A 14,739-nucleotide genomic window follows, 5' to 3' on the forward strand; every position below is an offset into this window, starting at 1 on the left:
AGACCATGACAGAGGTTCATTTAACCTGTTGGAAGTTGATGTACCATCACAATGATGATGATGATGAAATATTAGATTAAGGTGGAAAAGTTACATAGTGCTGCTTTAACTGTGACAAGTTACTTTTCATAATGTAACGATGACAACTGTCTGACAACTGCTAACCAGAAGTCCCTTGACTACAGTGATGACTGCAGGATAATGAGGTTACTCCGGTATCTAAAGCTGCTGTTGCAGGACCATGGTGCAACACTGTTGGTGAGTATTGGACATGCACATGAGGGCTGGTGAATAAGGGGGGCTGTCACTCCTGAATATTTCATTGCTATTTCTGCAACGAGCAAAGCTGCTGTTAAAAGTGGAAAAATTTTATATTTAACCAAACCTGGATTCCATGTCTGCATTGCTGCATCCTCTCTGTTCTGCTCTGCACACACAGAGAAGCAGGAATGCAGGGCCGAGTGCTGGACTGATGTTTTCACTGACTACGTTTACATGCAGTCAAAATTGGGGTTAAGGTCAATATTACGGTTACTGAAACATTGGGAATAATGTGTTTCCATTCGTGAGCTAACAGGGTTATCCCTGTTTACATGGTGATTAATCATTTGGGATATCTGGATCAAACCAGCAACGCACGGAGAACGTGATGACGCAATTCCCGTCATTTCCGCTTCTTCTTCCTGTATCCAAATCCAAAACTGCAACAACAACAGCAGCACGGTGGATAATCAGACCCGCTGGTACCGTTGTGTTTCTTTTTCAGCGTCTTCCAGCGGAGCTTGATCTGGTCTGGTGTTCGTACAAATGCTGCTTCGTGCAACTTTTCTCTCACCTTCTTGTAAATCTTCTATCCCGGTACTTTCTACCGTCTACAAATGCAGAAATGTTCATATCCTTCATTACATTTATGAAGGGATTAGTCTCCTCCTGGTCTTGGTTTCTCCGTGTTTAGAAGAACTTCCTGGACTCAAAAGACCAGGATTCCTTGTGAACAGAGCATGTGCAGAAAACAAATTCCTGTTCCGTTTGATGGGGATATTCTGTTTGGTGTTTACATGACCCAATATTCAGGTTTTAAAAGGAGTAACCCAGGGCTCATATTCGGGTTTTTAACAACCCGAATATGAGCAAATTCTGGTTATTCAAAGGGGTTATTGGTGTTTACATGGCCGTGCAAATTTGGGTTATTGCCAATATTCAGGTTTTAAAAGGGTTATTGATGCTGGAAACGCAGTCAATGGCTCATCCTCAAAATCAGTCCGTGAATGCCAGTGAATTCAAATTCAGCATGTCCCTGTACTCTGTAGATTAGACATCACAACTACCAATCCCCGTCTCAAAGCACTGCAATATAACTGGCTGATGAGGACGTATGTATAAGTGTAACGGTTCCATCCCTGAGCCGAGCATCAGGTGCAGAGAGGAGACGGGACGTCCTTCCATTGTATCTGGGAGATTAAACAAGCTTTAGAGACTATACCAGGTAAAAACCTGTTCTTGACCCTAAACTGTTTATCCTAGGTTCATATCCTGATAGAAAAATAGAAAAATAATCACTGCCCTGGATTTGGCCCTGCTTGCAAAAAGAGTCATAGCACTCTCATGGAAGAGGAATGTAATGTAATTACAAAAACAAAAATGTCATGCATTCTGGATTCATTACAAATCAACTGAAATATTGCAAGCCTTTTATTATTTTAATATTGCTGATCATGGCTTACAGCTTAAGAAAACTCAAATATCCTATCTCAAAAAATTAGAATATTCTGGGAATCTTAATCTTAAACTGTAAACCATAATCAGCAATATTAAAATAATAAAAGGCTTGCAATATTTCAGTTGATTTGTAATGAATCCAGAATGTATGACATTTTTGTTTTTTTAATTGATTTACAGAAAATAAAGAACTTTATCACAATATTCTAATTTTCTGAGACAGTCCTGTAGGATCCTTACAGTCATTTCTGTTTTTGTAGTCTGGGGGATGTTGGGTACTGTAGTTTGTGTTGCTGCAGTAACAGCGCTAAAAAGCTGTACGTTTTTACAGTCCCACATCACTTGTGTAAAGATCCCCTTTAAAGAGACACGTTTACCAGTTCAATCTCAAGGCTATCAGCGTGGGATTGCGTGGGAGCGGTGGACGGGGGAAGGGGAACACGTTCACCCAGACGGGACGGCAGCGCCGCGCAGACGCCACCGTCTGGATGCCCGGGCTGATTTATCAGCCTCAACCGTGGTCCGAGCTTTTACAACGGCAGGAATCGTCACAGACGTTCAAGACGACAGCAGCGACGCTGACGGCCACTGTGACAGGCGGAGCCGGGACCGCTGGATGCTGCACTCGCCCAGCGGTTCTATTCCCACACGGAAGAAGAAGATTACGAGGGATTCAGGATGAACTGGAAAAGTTCCCCTTCACGTTTGTTTTGGGACTGAACAAAGTTTTCAGAAAGCTGTTTTTTATTTTGTTAATAAAGTTTTGACTTACAGTATAGTACTTCTTGTTTGTTTGTTTTTTAATTTGCTGTAGCATTTTGCAGCATTTCCTGTAGCGCAGCTCCATTGGGTAGATGTAACTCAACCCCAGCCACTATGTAAGGGATAACCCCGACGAGGTGACATTAACATAAATATATGGATGACGCGGGGCCTGAACCGCCAAGTTCATATATTTATGTTAATGTCACCTCTTATCCCGCTTATACCACGGCCACTTACCAAAAAACATAAATATTAGATCAGTTCTTCATGCTTTAATGTGTTTTCAGTGTAAATCATTAGTTTTATAACAACCACAGCTGAGCGACTATTTAATCTCTCGTCTGCAGCCGTTAGAACCTGGTAAGTTACAAAGTTTTTTAACAAACTAACTCAGTTTCCTTGGTAACACCTGAGGGTCTGACTAATACCTGGAACAATCACTAGCGTCCCATAAGGTCCTTAATGGACACAGTGTTGATTCTCCAGGAACTAGGACGGACCTGAGATACGACTCAGCAACGGGAGATATTCTAGTCTCAGCTCCCCTCGCCTATTTTCTTTTCTCTCCTCTTCTGCCTCCCAGTCATCAAAATTGTTAAATTCACCAAATAAATAAAAAAGAATGACAAAATCCCTCATGTCTCCGTCCTGCGGTAGCCGGCTCTTCTTCTCTGAATCTCCGTTGCCGTGGTTACCACCTGGCAGTTGATCCAGCGCAATGATATTAAAGTTATCAGGCAATTTGACCAAACCTGTTTTCTAGGTGTAGGTTATCACTTATAACCTACACCTGCCAGCCAATCAGAATGGAGTATTCACACAGGCCGTGGTATAAAGTACGGTATCTTATCTGGTGCGCCTTATATATAAAGAGAGTTTTAAAATAGGCCATTTATTGAAGGTGTGCGTAAAACGATGCGCCTTATGGTGAGGAAAATACGGTATGTTAAGTCCACAGTGAAACCTCTCAATGTTGGATGTGCACACAACGGCAACCCCCGGTAAAATCCCAATCCCCCCCTAGTCCTACTTTTCTTCACTACCCCTAAATTTTGCGCGTTCCTGTGAGGGTAGTGGTGTCCCAGTTCCTCTTTGCATCTAGGGCTAGTGGACATAACGAGGGCTAGTGTGTATCAATCTAGCCCTTCACAGTGAGGGATTTCAGATGCTGACTCACCGACCGAGGGCCAGAAAAATGTCCCAGAATGCTCTACGTCATCATTTGCAGACTGAATCTAACAAAATAACATGTCGGACATTTCTTATTTTTTAGTGAATAAAATCAATATTTTGAGTTAGTTTCTGCATAAAAATGCGTTTTGATTACATTTCTAGCGAGAAATATATATTTTACTTTCATAATATTCACTCAGTGAATGTACATAATCACTCGTTTGCTCGTTGTTGCGAAGATCACGCCAGAATAAAGGCTGATTTATGGTTCCGCGTTAAATCGACGCAGAGCCTACGTCGTAGGCTCTGCGTCGATTTAACGCGGAACCATAAATCAGCTCCCGAGCCGGTGGCTCTTCTCATCTCCAAAAACATCGGATCAAATTTCTTAACAGGCGTTATTTGGATAAACTGAGCCCAGGTTGGGGATCTTAACGGTTACTTTTACGCCTGAAAAAATATTAAAACTTAATAAAGTGGTATATTAACAGCGCTACAGCTGAAATTAAAACAGCTTTTATCTCTGGGTTTCCTGATATGGTGTGACGTTTGTGCAAACGTAACTACGCAGTCGCTTACGTACCCGAACGTAAACCACGCAGTGACGTAGCAAGTGGTGTCCCAATCCCTAGGGAACATTACAAGGACCTACGCCTGTGGCTTCATTTTTAGGGCTAGTGGTAGAAAGTAGGGGGGGATTGGGATTGGCCCAAAGTGTCTCCTGAATCACATCTTGTTGAAGACTGTTACTAGGAGGACAGCATGAAGCCCCCGGTGGGCCGGCACTAGCCCACCAGGGCTAGCCCACCGGGGCTAGCCCACCAGAGCTAGCCCACCAGAGCTAGCCCACCGGGGCTAGTCCACCAGAGCTAGCCCACCGGGGCTAGCCCACCAGGGCTAGTCCACCAGAGCTAGTCCACCAGCGCTAGTCCACCAGGGCTAGTCCACCAGAGCTAGTCCACCAGAGCTAGTCCACCAGGGCTAGTCCACCAGGGCTAGTCCACCAGAGCTAGCCCACCAGAGCTAGCCCACCAGAGCTAGTCCACCAGAGCTAGCCCACCAGAGCTAGTCCACCAGGTCTAGTCCACCAGGGCTAGTCCACCAGGGCTAGTCCACCAGGGCTAGTCCACCAGGTCTAGTCCACCAGGTCTAGTCCACCAGGGCTAGTCCACCAGAGCTAGTCCACCAGGGCTAGTCCACCAGAGCTAGTCCACCAGGGCTAGTCCACCAGGGCTAGTCCACCAGAGCTAGTCCACCAGAGCTAGTCCACCAGGGCTAGTCCACCAGGGCTAGTCCACCAGGGCTAGTCCACCAGGGCTAGTCCACCAGGGCTAGTCCACCAGAGCTAGTCCACCAGGGCTAGTCCACCAGAGCTAGTCCACCAGGGCTAGTCCACCAGGGCTAGTCCACCAGAGCTAGTCCACCAGAGCTAGTCCACCAGGGCTAGCCCACCAGGGCTAGTCCACCGGGGCTAGTCCACCGGGGCTAGTCCACCAGGGCTAGTCCACCGGGGCTAGTCCACCAGGGCTAGTCCACCGGGGCTAGTCCACCAGAGCTAGTCCACCAGAGCTAGTCCACCAGGGCTAGTCCACCAGAGCTAGTCCACCAGGGCTAGTCCACCGGGGCTAGCCCACCAGGGCTAGTCCACCAGGGCTAGCCCACCAGGGCTAGTCCACCAGGGCTAGTCCACCAGGGCTAGCCCACCAGGGCTAGTCCACCAGGGCTAGTCCACCAGGGCTAGTCCACCAGGGCTAGTCCACCCGGGCTAGGGCCACCACCTCATACGCTGGGCCTTTAGGGCTTTTATCAGACTCCAGCTGACCCAGGGTTTTACTTTGACTCTCCTCACCAGTACCAGAGCAGAAACCTTCATGAAACCCGGGTGTTCCTAGGACACGAGTGCAGGGAGAGCCTTTTTCAAATGGACTTTGCTGCTTTTCCATCCTCCTCTCTCTCTCATCCCTGCTGCTCCACCATCAACACTGCTGGAGGAAGGTATTTATGGAAATTCATTTCTCTCTTCCCCTGTCTTGTTTGTCCAGCATTGCTAAGAGAAAATAGGTACGGTGACGTCAGCGCTGGGGCTGTGTACTTAACCTAGTTGAAGAGAAAAAAGAGAAGGAGTGAGGGAACGACAGAGCAGGCCGGAGAGGAAGAGTACGGTAAAAATGGTACGATGACTGTATTAGATTATAGTCCTTTGTTCATCCCTCAGTGGGGGAATAAAGATATGTACAAATATGTAGTTGGAATCTTTTGGTACATGTTCAAGATTTAAGATTTAAAATTATTCCGAGCAGTTTATACCATAAAAACTCCAAAGTGTTCACCAACTAGACACTCCTTTACATGGGAAGTTTAATTCCTCTTTAATTCAGAATTAAAATGAAATCTGATTTAAAAAGAGTAAAAATGACCATGTAAACACCTAATTCCCAATGAAAATGGCCATTCTGAATTAAACTTAATTCCGAAGTAAGTGTCTGGTTTATTCCGATTTTAAATCCGACTAATATAATTCCAGATCATGTAAACACTCATTCCTTTTTAAATTAATTCCGGTCTTTCTTTCTGCTCGTTCCCTCCCCCGTCTGTCTCCATGACCTTATATTCCACTGGGCTGGTTTTCCAAACAAAGTTTCAAGATGCAGCAGCAGTAAACGCTGGTCAAGAGCAGAGACATTTATTTAAAGGAGCTTGAGGCTCCTTTTAAGAAATGAGACTCTCTAGCGCCACCCTTCACCACGATGGCCGTCGGGGGTACTGCAGCCAACAGTGAAGCCGGCACGGGAGAACGGGGAGAACGTGCATGCAGCGTCATGTGACGTCACATCCGCAGGACAGCGCGGGAAATTCAGGACCGAATTGCAGCACATTTTGCAGCACACAGCCTGTTCAAGGTAACGGAGAGATACACTAGAGGATCATTCTTTTGGGTTTGGAACGCTTCATCTGACATTATTACTAGAAAACTTAAAACGTTTACGAATTTTTTTCATAAATCCTGCCTCAATCCGGCCTCAAGCTCCTTTAACAAATAGAAATAATTAAAAGAACAGATGGAAACAGGAAACATCAAAATTGTGAGCTTTTCAAAGTTGTAGCGGCTAAGTTAGTTTTTCTTCCGGTAGTTTAACTTCCGGTCCCCCCCTATCCAATCAGAACCTTCCCAACCCCCAGACCTGGAGAGGAATTGGAGAAAGACCAGCAAACGTGTTTTCCATGTAAACCTTAATTCAGAATTACTATTTCCATGTAAACTGGAAGGAAAATAGTTTAATTCTGAATAATTAATTCCGAATTAAAAAACATCATTTGTTAGCAATGTTACCAAACCACGTTAGTCACTTTGTTAATCCCAGAAGAGAAGTGATACGATACGATAGTTTTTATTTGTCATTTTCAGGACACATGTAACACACTGGGAAATGAAATTTCGTTGCCTCTGGTTCAGAAAAGCAAATAATGATACAGTTTAAAAACGTCCTAACTCAACTTAACTAAAACTACATTTTAACTTAACTTAAATATTGATATTTCTGCAAGCTAAGGTCACCCAGTAAGTTTTATGGTCACCATAAAGAGTTTGTTTCCCAGGAATGAGCTTGTGTGGTGGTCTACAGGACTGTCTCAGAAAATTAGAATATTGTGATAAAGTTCTTTATTTTCTGTAATGCAATTAAAAAAACATGTCAAACATTCTGGATTCATTACAAATCAACTGAAATATTCTAAGCCTTTTATTATTTTAATATTGCTGATTATGGTTTACAGTTTAAGATTAACATTACCAGAATATTCAAATTTTTTTAGATAGGATATTTGAGTTTTCTTAAGCTGTAAACCATGATCAGCAATATTAAAATAATAAAAGGCTTGCAATATTTCAGTTGATTTCTAATGAATCCAGAATGTATGACATTTTTGTTTTTGTAATTTCATTACAGAAAATCACAATATTCAAATTTTCTGAGACAGTCCTGTATGTTGTAACTACAGTGAACTCTTTCATGTAATTAGAGTATTTTATAGAGCGGTCCTCTTCCTCTGATCAGAGTATTTCCCAGCGCGGGGCCGGCCTTCGTATCAGTTTGATTGTTCCACCTGTTTCACCTTCACCAGTGACAGTAAAGTCATGAAGTTCTGGACAAAGTTCTCAGAACCAACGCTGGGAAATACGCTGGGAAATACGCCGGCTCACCTGGAGCTGATCGGAGGAAGAAGACCGCTGGATAAAAATCCTGGAAGTTCTGTTTTGCACTGGCGAGTGCAACACAAATGAACAAAAAAATGCAAAGCTGGTGTGGAAAGTTTTAATGAGTGGTTTGCTTTTCCATACACCGGCTCTGGAGGTTTCTGGGATCCTGGAGAAACTCACACTATGGAAAACATGCAAACTCCATGGAGGACTCACATGTGACCTTTCCTAGAGGCAACAGTGCAAACCGTCACACTTGTGTTGCTCTGAAAATGCTTTTCAATTAGTTTTAAAAATAGCAGGTGAAAAAGGTCAGACAAGTGCAGCTCTTTGTTGACTGTAAATGAATGGATGACTGCTGGAGGCAAAGCTGCAGAGCTGCAGGTAGAGCTGCAGAGCTGCAGGTAGAGCTGCAGAGCTGCAGGTAGAGCTGCAGAGCTGCAGGTAGAGCTGCAGAGCTGCAGAGCTGCAGGTAGAGCTGCAGGTAGAGCTGCAGAGCTGCAGGTAGAGCTGCAGAGCTGCAGGTAGAGCTGCAGAGCTGCAGGTAGAGCTGCAGGTAGAGCTGCAGAGCTGCAGGTAGAGCTGCAGAGCTGAAGAGCTGCAGGTAGAGCTGCAGGTAGAGCTGCAGAGCTGCAGGTAGAGCTGCAGAGCTGCAGGTAGAGCTGCAGAGCTGCAGGTAGAGCTGCAGGTAGAGCTGCAGAGCTGCAGGTAGAGCTGCAGAGCTAGAGCTGCAGAGCTGCAGGTAGAGCTGCAGAGCTGCATGTAGAGCTGCAGGTAGAGCTGCAGAGCTAGAGCTGCAGAGCTGCAGGTAGAGCTGCAGAGCTAGAGCTGCAGAACTAGAGCTGCAGAGCAGCAGAGCAGCAGAGCTGCATGTAGAGCTGCAGAGCTGCAGGCAGAGCTGCAGAGCTATAGAGCTGCACAGCAGCAGAGCAGCAGGGCTGCAGGTAGAGCTGCAGAGCTGCAGGCAGAGCTGCAGAGCTATAGAGCTGCAGAGCAGCAGAGCTGCATGTAGAGCTGCAGAGCTGCAGGCAGAGCTGCAGAGCTGCAGGCAGAGCTGCAGAGCTGTAGAGCTGCAGAGCTGCAGAGCTGCATGTAGAGCTGCAGAGCTGCAGAGCTGCATGTAGAGCTGCAGAGCTGCAGAGCTGCATGTAGAGCTGCAGAGCTGCAGAGCTGCAGAGCTAGAGCTGCAGAGCTGCATGCAGTATTGCTGGAAACAGCTGCTAAATCCACAGTCAATTTAGACCAGGATAAGGATTTTGTCTGGGGTTTTTTGTTTTGCCTGCCTCCTATGTTGCAAGGAAGATTTATTCAGATTGTAACGATCACAAGAGGTCATTGGTTTGACTGCATGCCGCTGCACGTCTTCTTAAACCAGATCACGCTTTAGCTTCATCGCACCGACCAGCCTGTGCCTTTCAGGGTCCATTTTAAAAGTCTTTTTATTTGCTTTTATGTCCCTAAATAGTCTGGCCCCGCCCCATCTGGTCTGGGGTCAGCTGATGCTGCTGCTGAGTGGCTGCAGAGGGAACGTCAGCTCGGAGGAGACGCTGCTTTAGTGGCTGCAGCAGCAGAAACGAGGAAGACCTGCCCTTGCTGCACCGAGGAGCCCCGTCCCCTCGCTGTTTCAGGACCAAGACGTCTCTGAGAGACTCAGGTGATGGCTGGTACAGTACTGGAGTTGTAAAAAACAATCAGGGGGGATGGTGGATTGTATCATATGGGGACAGATAATTTGTGCTGATTGCAAATAATATAATATATTACAAATAATAGCAGTGACTAAAACAGCTGCAGAAATACTGCAGGAATGACATAGCAGCAGTTAAATGCAGCCTTCTGTAAGCTTTAAATATCCACTGGGCTTACATCAAATACATCAAAACACAACAATAAAAAACACTTTTCTGAACTTATCAATATGACTCTGTCCTTCACAGGATAAGTAACATGGATCACTGCAAAAACTCACAATCTTAACAAGAATATCCGTCTTATTTCTAGTTAAAATGTCTCATTTTAGTAAAAAAAAATCTCATTATACTTAAAACAAGACTCATCACTGGAAAAAACAACAATTTTCACCTGTTTCAAGTAGATTTTCACTTGAAATAAGTAGAAAAATCTGCCAGTGGAACAAGATTTTTTTGCTTGTAATAAGAAGATAAATCTTGTTCCACTGGCAGATTTTCTTACTTAATTCAAGTGAAAATTTACTTGAAACAGGTAAAAAAAATCTCAAATAAGTTATTTTTCTGGTGTTATTTTTCTGGTGATGACTCTAAATGTTGAAATAGCAGTAAAACCACATTCATTGATGAAATGACATAAGGGATGGAAAGGGGGGATGGCAGTTTTACAGGGGGGATGATTTGGACCGTTTTTATTTCAGGGGGGGATGATTTGGACCGTTTTTATTTCAGGGGGGGATGATTTGGACCGTTTTTATTTCAGGGGGGGATGATTTGGACCGTTTTTATTTCAGGGGGGATGATTTGGACCGTTTTTATTTCAGGGGGGATGATTTGGACCGTTTTTATTTCAGGGGGGGATGCCATCCCCCCTCATCCCCCCTCAACTCCAGTACTGGCTGTGTCGTCTTCTTAAACTCTCCCACGACTGCCATTTGCAGGAAGTATACATAATATTTTTTTTTTTTTTAAACCTTCCATTCATGGCGTCCATGAACAGGACGAAGCGGGTGTGAACGAGGGATGAATGATTTATGGACACCGAAGGTGAAAATCAAACATTTCATACGGTACAGAACAAGATGCAGGATTAAGGCCTGACATTAAGATTGTAATCAGTTATTTCCAAAGAATCACAAAAAAATAAATAAAAAATCTTCTAAAGGCATCAAAAGACGAGAATCCCTCTCGTCTCCAACCAGTCATAAAGAAACTAACTCTAAAAGTTCCCAGGAGCATGAATTAGAAGAGTGTGGGCTTTTGCCCGACAACCTTTTTGCTGCTGGTCATGTTCAGGATGTGAATGAAGGAAATAAACACAAAATAAACTACTATAAAGCAGGGCTGGGGATCCATTCAAATGTCAAGAATCCATTCAATTCCGATTCTTAAGATTCAGAATCGATTATCAAGATTTGATCCGATTCGATTCCGATATTGATTTGGGTTAGTGTTATTAAAACAGTTTTTTCAGCTGTTGCATGAATTATATGACTGTAGTTCTGCAACATATTAATACTAGTATTATATTGAGATTCAACAGCAAGTATTGCAGCTAATGATGCTGTAAGGACCAATCAGCTCCCAGAATGCTGATAGAACTGAAACAGAAACATCGAGGGGCAGAATTAACAAACAGATCCAGGGAGGAAACAGAGACGGATGAAATTGTTTTTATTTTATTTACTTTTATTTTATTTTTTCCCACATTCTGTTTTTATTTTTTCCATTTCGGGTCTTTTTTCGGTTTTTAATTTTTGAGAATTTGGTTTTTATCATTTTATGCAAATGTAACCCCAAGACAGTATGTAAAGTAATGAAATATAGACAATTTATGCAATTATAACTGAAAACTTTAATGTTTTCATACCTTTAAAAATATTTTAAGGCAAAAATATCGTGTCCAACAATACATCCTTTTTTGGGCATGAACACAAAAATACCAAAAGTTGTAATGTAAAAAAAATAAAAAAAATAATCGATCTTTAGACATGCAAATTGATATTTAGGAATTAATATGAGGATCGATTTAGAATCGGAAAAAATCGTTTTTTTCAGCCTAGTATAAAGTTACTAGATGGATCAATGAGAGCTGTACAGTCTCTAGCCAAAAACCACTTCATTCATCACTCCTTGCAATTTATAGTATGTTTTTTTGTTTAGTTTTTGTCTTTGTTTTTTTGTCTTTGCTTCTTGTCTAGATACCTCTGTTACTTGTCCAATATATCCATTCTTTTTCAATGTTTGAACCCAAATGATTAGTTTTGTTTTGTATGAAACCTCCTGAGTGGAGGTCCATAAAAGGGTAGTCATAATAAGCCTTGGCTTCAGCCTAAACCTTTTCGGTGCCATTTAAAATATTGGACTATTTTTATGTTGTATTATGTTGTATCCAAATGGACCGAAATAAAAACTCAAAATCAATCAAAATCAATGATTTGTCAGCTCCATATTATGCTGGATTTCTAACATTTTGGCCAACTTGCCTGTTATGTGTGTGATTGTGGACAGACGTCCAGCTGTACCTGGACAGACGTCCAGCTGTACCTGGACAGACACATACAGGTCTGTCTCAGAACATTTGAATATTGTGATAAAGTCCTTTATTTTCTGTAATGCAAAAATATCATACATTCTGGATTCATTACAAATCAACTGAAATATTGCAAGCCTTTTATTATTTTAATATTGCTGATCATGGCTTACAGCTTAAGAAAACTCAAATATCCTATATCAAAAAATGTGAATATTCTGGGAATCTTAATCTTAAACTGTAAACCATAATCATCAATATTAAAATAATAAAAGGCTTGCAATATTTCAGTTGATTTGTAATGAATCCAGCATGTATGACATTTTTGTTTTTTTAATTGCATTACAGAAAATAAAGAACTTTATCACAATATTCAAATTTTCTGAGACAGTCCTGCATGGCCTCTCTGTCTCTGCTCCTGACACTGCGGCAGCTGCTGCTCGTGCTGATAACACGGACCCATTTCAGTTATCAACTTTGCAATATCTTAATAATACCAGCTGAATGAAGCGAGGCCGTACAGCATCCCTGTGTGACGGCTCTCCGTCTGCAACCCCACCCCTGCAACCTCCACGTCTGACCCTGCAGCTCCCTGCTCAGCCGTCCTCAACATCCACCACACATGTGAGCACAAACACAAAGCAAAAAGCTTGATTACAATAAAACTAAGTGATTAAGTTGAGCGAGCCCCAGCCTCCCCCTCACCCCCCCCCCCCGTCCTCCCCTCTCTTCCCAGAGATGACTCACCGGTGCTGGGCATGGCACAGCCGGAGCCCCCTTTACCACTCAGGAGCTGCAGGGGCTGGTGATGGCTGTCTGTGCTTGCAGAGGAAAAACAGGACTCAGTCTCATAAATGGTCTGCAACATGGCGCACAATCCTGACACCGTGGGATGTAACAGCATGCCAGTACGAAAGCTGGCACTTCAGAAAAAAAAAAAAGAAATAAAACAGTCAGCTATTCCTTAGAGACACCAGCATGTCTTAGCTGGGAATTTCACCCCCCAAAAAAACATTGATAACTAGTTACAGTGAAAACTTTCAAGCAAGCAAATGTTTTCTGTGCTCCAGATGAAATCCAGCACAGAAAGCTACATTGAATTCAATCGAAAATTCCATAAAGAACTCTGTGTGCTTTTGTTGTGTAATCCTGTCGGTGGCTCTGCAGGTACGGCAGCGTCCGTCCCTCCCGCTTCTTTGGAGCACTTGCAGATCTGTCCAGCTTCAGCGGTGATGACCGCTGCACCTCAGACAGAATCCTCTCACAAACGCTGGCTGTAGCTGCAGATTCCAGGAAGTCTGGCCACAGCGGAGGTAAAGGAGGAAATACAAGCTGGTGTTGATCTCCCCGAGTCCTGATCCACGCACAAACACTGACGCTGGCTCCTGATGAAGCGACGCTGGCCGGTACCAGTGTGCATTTAAAGTTACTTTCCTCCGGTGCACTGAATCCTCAGGGTGGGGACGGCCAGCGGAATCCCAACCGGGATGGAGTCGCTGAAATGTAGTTACTTTGCAGTTACGGCCCGTGCAGGAGGAGCCGGAGCCGCCGGAGCCGCTCGCTCACTTCCACCACTAACAACACAAATACGCCGACGGAGTAGCAGTTAAATTCCTCTGCTCGGCTGTATTAAAGGATCCTCTTGCCGTTTCCCCCCCCTGGCCGACAAGAGGGAGAAGAGAGGAGGAGGAGGAGTAAAAGGAGGAGGAGAAGCAAGGACGTAAATAGCTTAGGGAGAGCGCTCCCCGAGGTTCCATGTTTCCAAAATTAGACCCAAGTGCTGGGAGAATGACAGAGAGGAGGAAATGGAGGGAGGAAAGCTGGGAAAAAGACGACAAGCTGGGAGTTTAGAATCCTCCTAGAAAACCCAGAGCGGGGACTGCGTGCTTTTCTTTTCTTCCTATCCCTCACTTGAGAAGGACGCTCGCAGAGCTCGGTGTGGCGACTGACAGTAGCCGGCCAGACGGCTAGTTCACCGTCTAATGATCACGGACAAGTGTGTGTGTGTGTGTGTGTGTGTCTGCAACGCTTCTCTTTGAGCAGCTGAATGAGTGAGAGAGAGGGAGAGGGGAGACGGACGGAGGGAGGGAGGGAGGGAGGGAGGAGGCTGAAAGTAGATTACTGGGTGGGAAGGAAGTTAGACGGATGAAGAGAAATGTCAACAACAGCTCCTTTTATTTCAGCGGGTGTCAAAACACACATGGAGGAGCGGAGGAAACCAGGACATGTTCTCTCCTCCTTTACCTTCTTACACTGCTGTCTGAGACATGATGATGTGAGAAGAGAAGAGAAGAGAAGAGAAGAGAAGAGAAGAGAAGAGAAGAGAAGAGAAGAGAAGAGAAGAGAAGAGAAGGAGATGGGGGGGCATTGCAGCTGAAAATAGCCTGCCAGTGTGGAGGAGGAGCCAAAGTTAAAAATAGGAAGGAGTTGCCTCCAGCTCTGGGGTGAGGTGGAGGGGTGGAGGGGTGGAGGGGTGGAGGGGTGGAGGAGTGGAGGGGTGGAGGGGTGAGGTGGAGGGGTGGAGGGGTGAGGTGGAGGGGTGGAGGGGTGGAGGGGTGGAGGGGTGGAGGGGTGGAGGGGTGAGGTGGAGGTTTCAAACTAAGTTTCAAAACAAAATATGACAAGTGAATCATTTGATTGCATATTTTAACAACTCTGGAGCA

The 14,739-nt window shown here is 44.4% G+C and overlaps 1 protein-coding gene across 5 annotated transcripts in view; it reads right to left on the minus strand.

Moving 5' to 3' along the window:
- Window positions 1-14,739, minus strand: part of hdac5 (histone deacetylase 5) — a 120,834-nt gene that overhangs the window by 68,509 nt on the left and 37,586 nt on the right. The window contains exon 3 of one of the 5 annotated variants that reach the window (XM_061711057.1): window positions 12,824-12,892. The exons of 2 other annotated variants lie outside the window; for them this stretch is intronic. In XM_061711057.1, the coding sequence (XP_061567041.1) occupies window positions 12,824-12,892 (69 nt within the window). Of the gene's footprint in view, window positions 1-12,823; window positions 14,053-14,739 lie in introns of those variants that run through there. 2 more of the 5 variants (XM_061711056.1, XM_061711055.1) reach the window with 2 other exon arrangements.

The sequence above is a fragment of the Cololabis saira genome, chromosome 21 (genome assembly GCF_033807715.1).
Source record: "Cololabis saira isolate AMF1-May2022 chromosome 21, fColSai1.1, whole genome shotgun sequence".
Taxonomy (NCBI): Eukaryota; Metazoa; Chordata; class Actinopteri; order Beloniformes; family Belonidae; genus Cololabis; species Cololabis saira.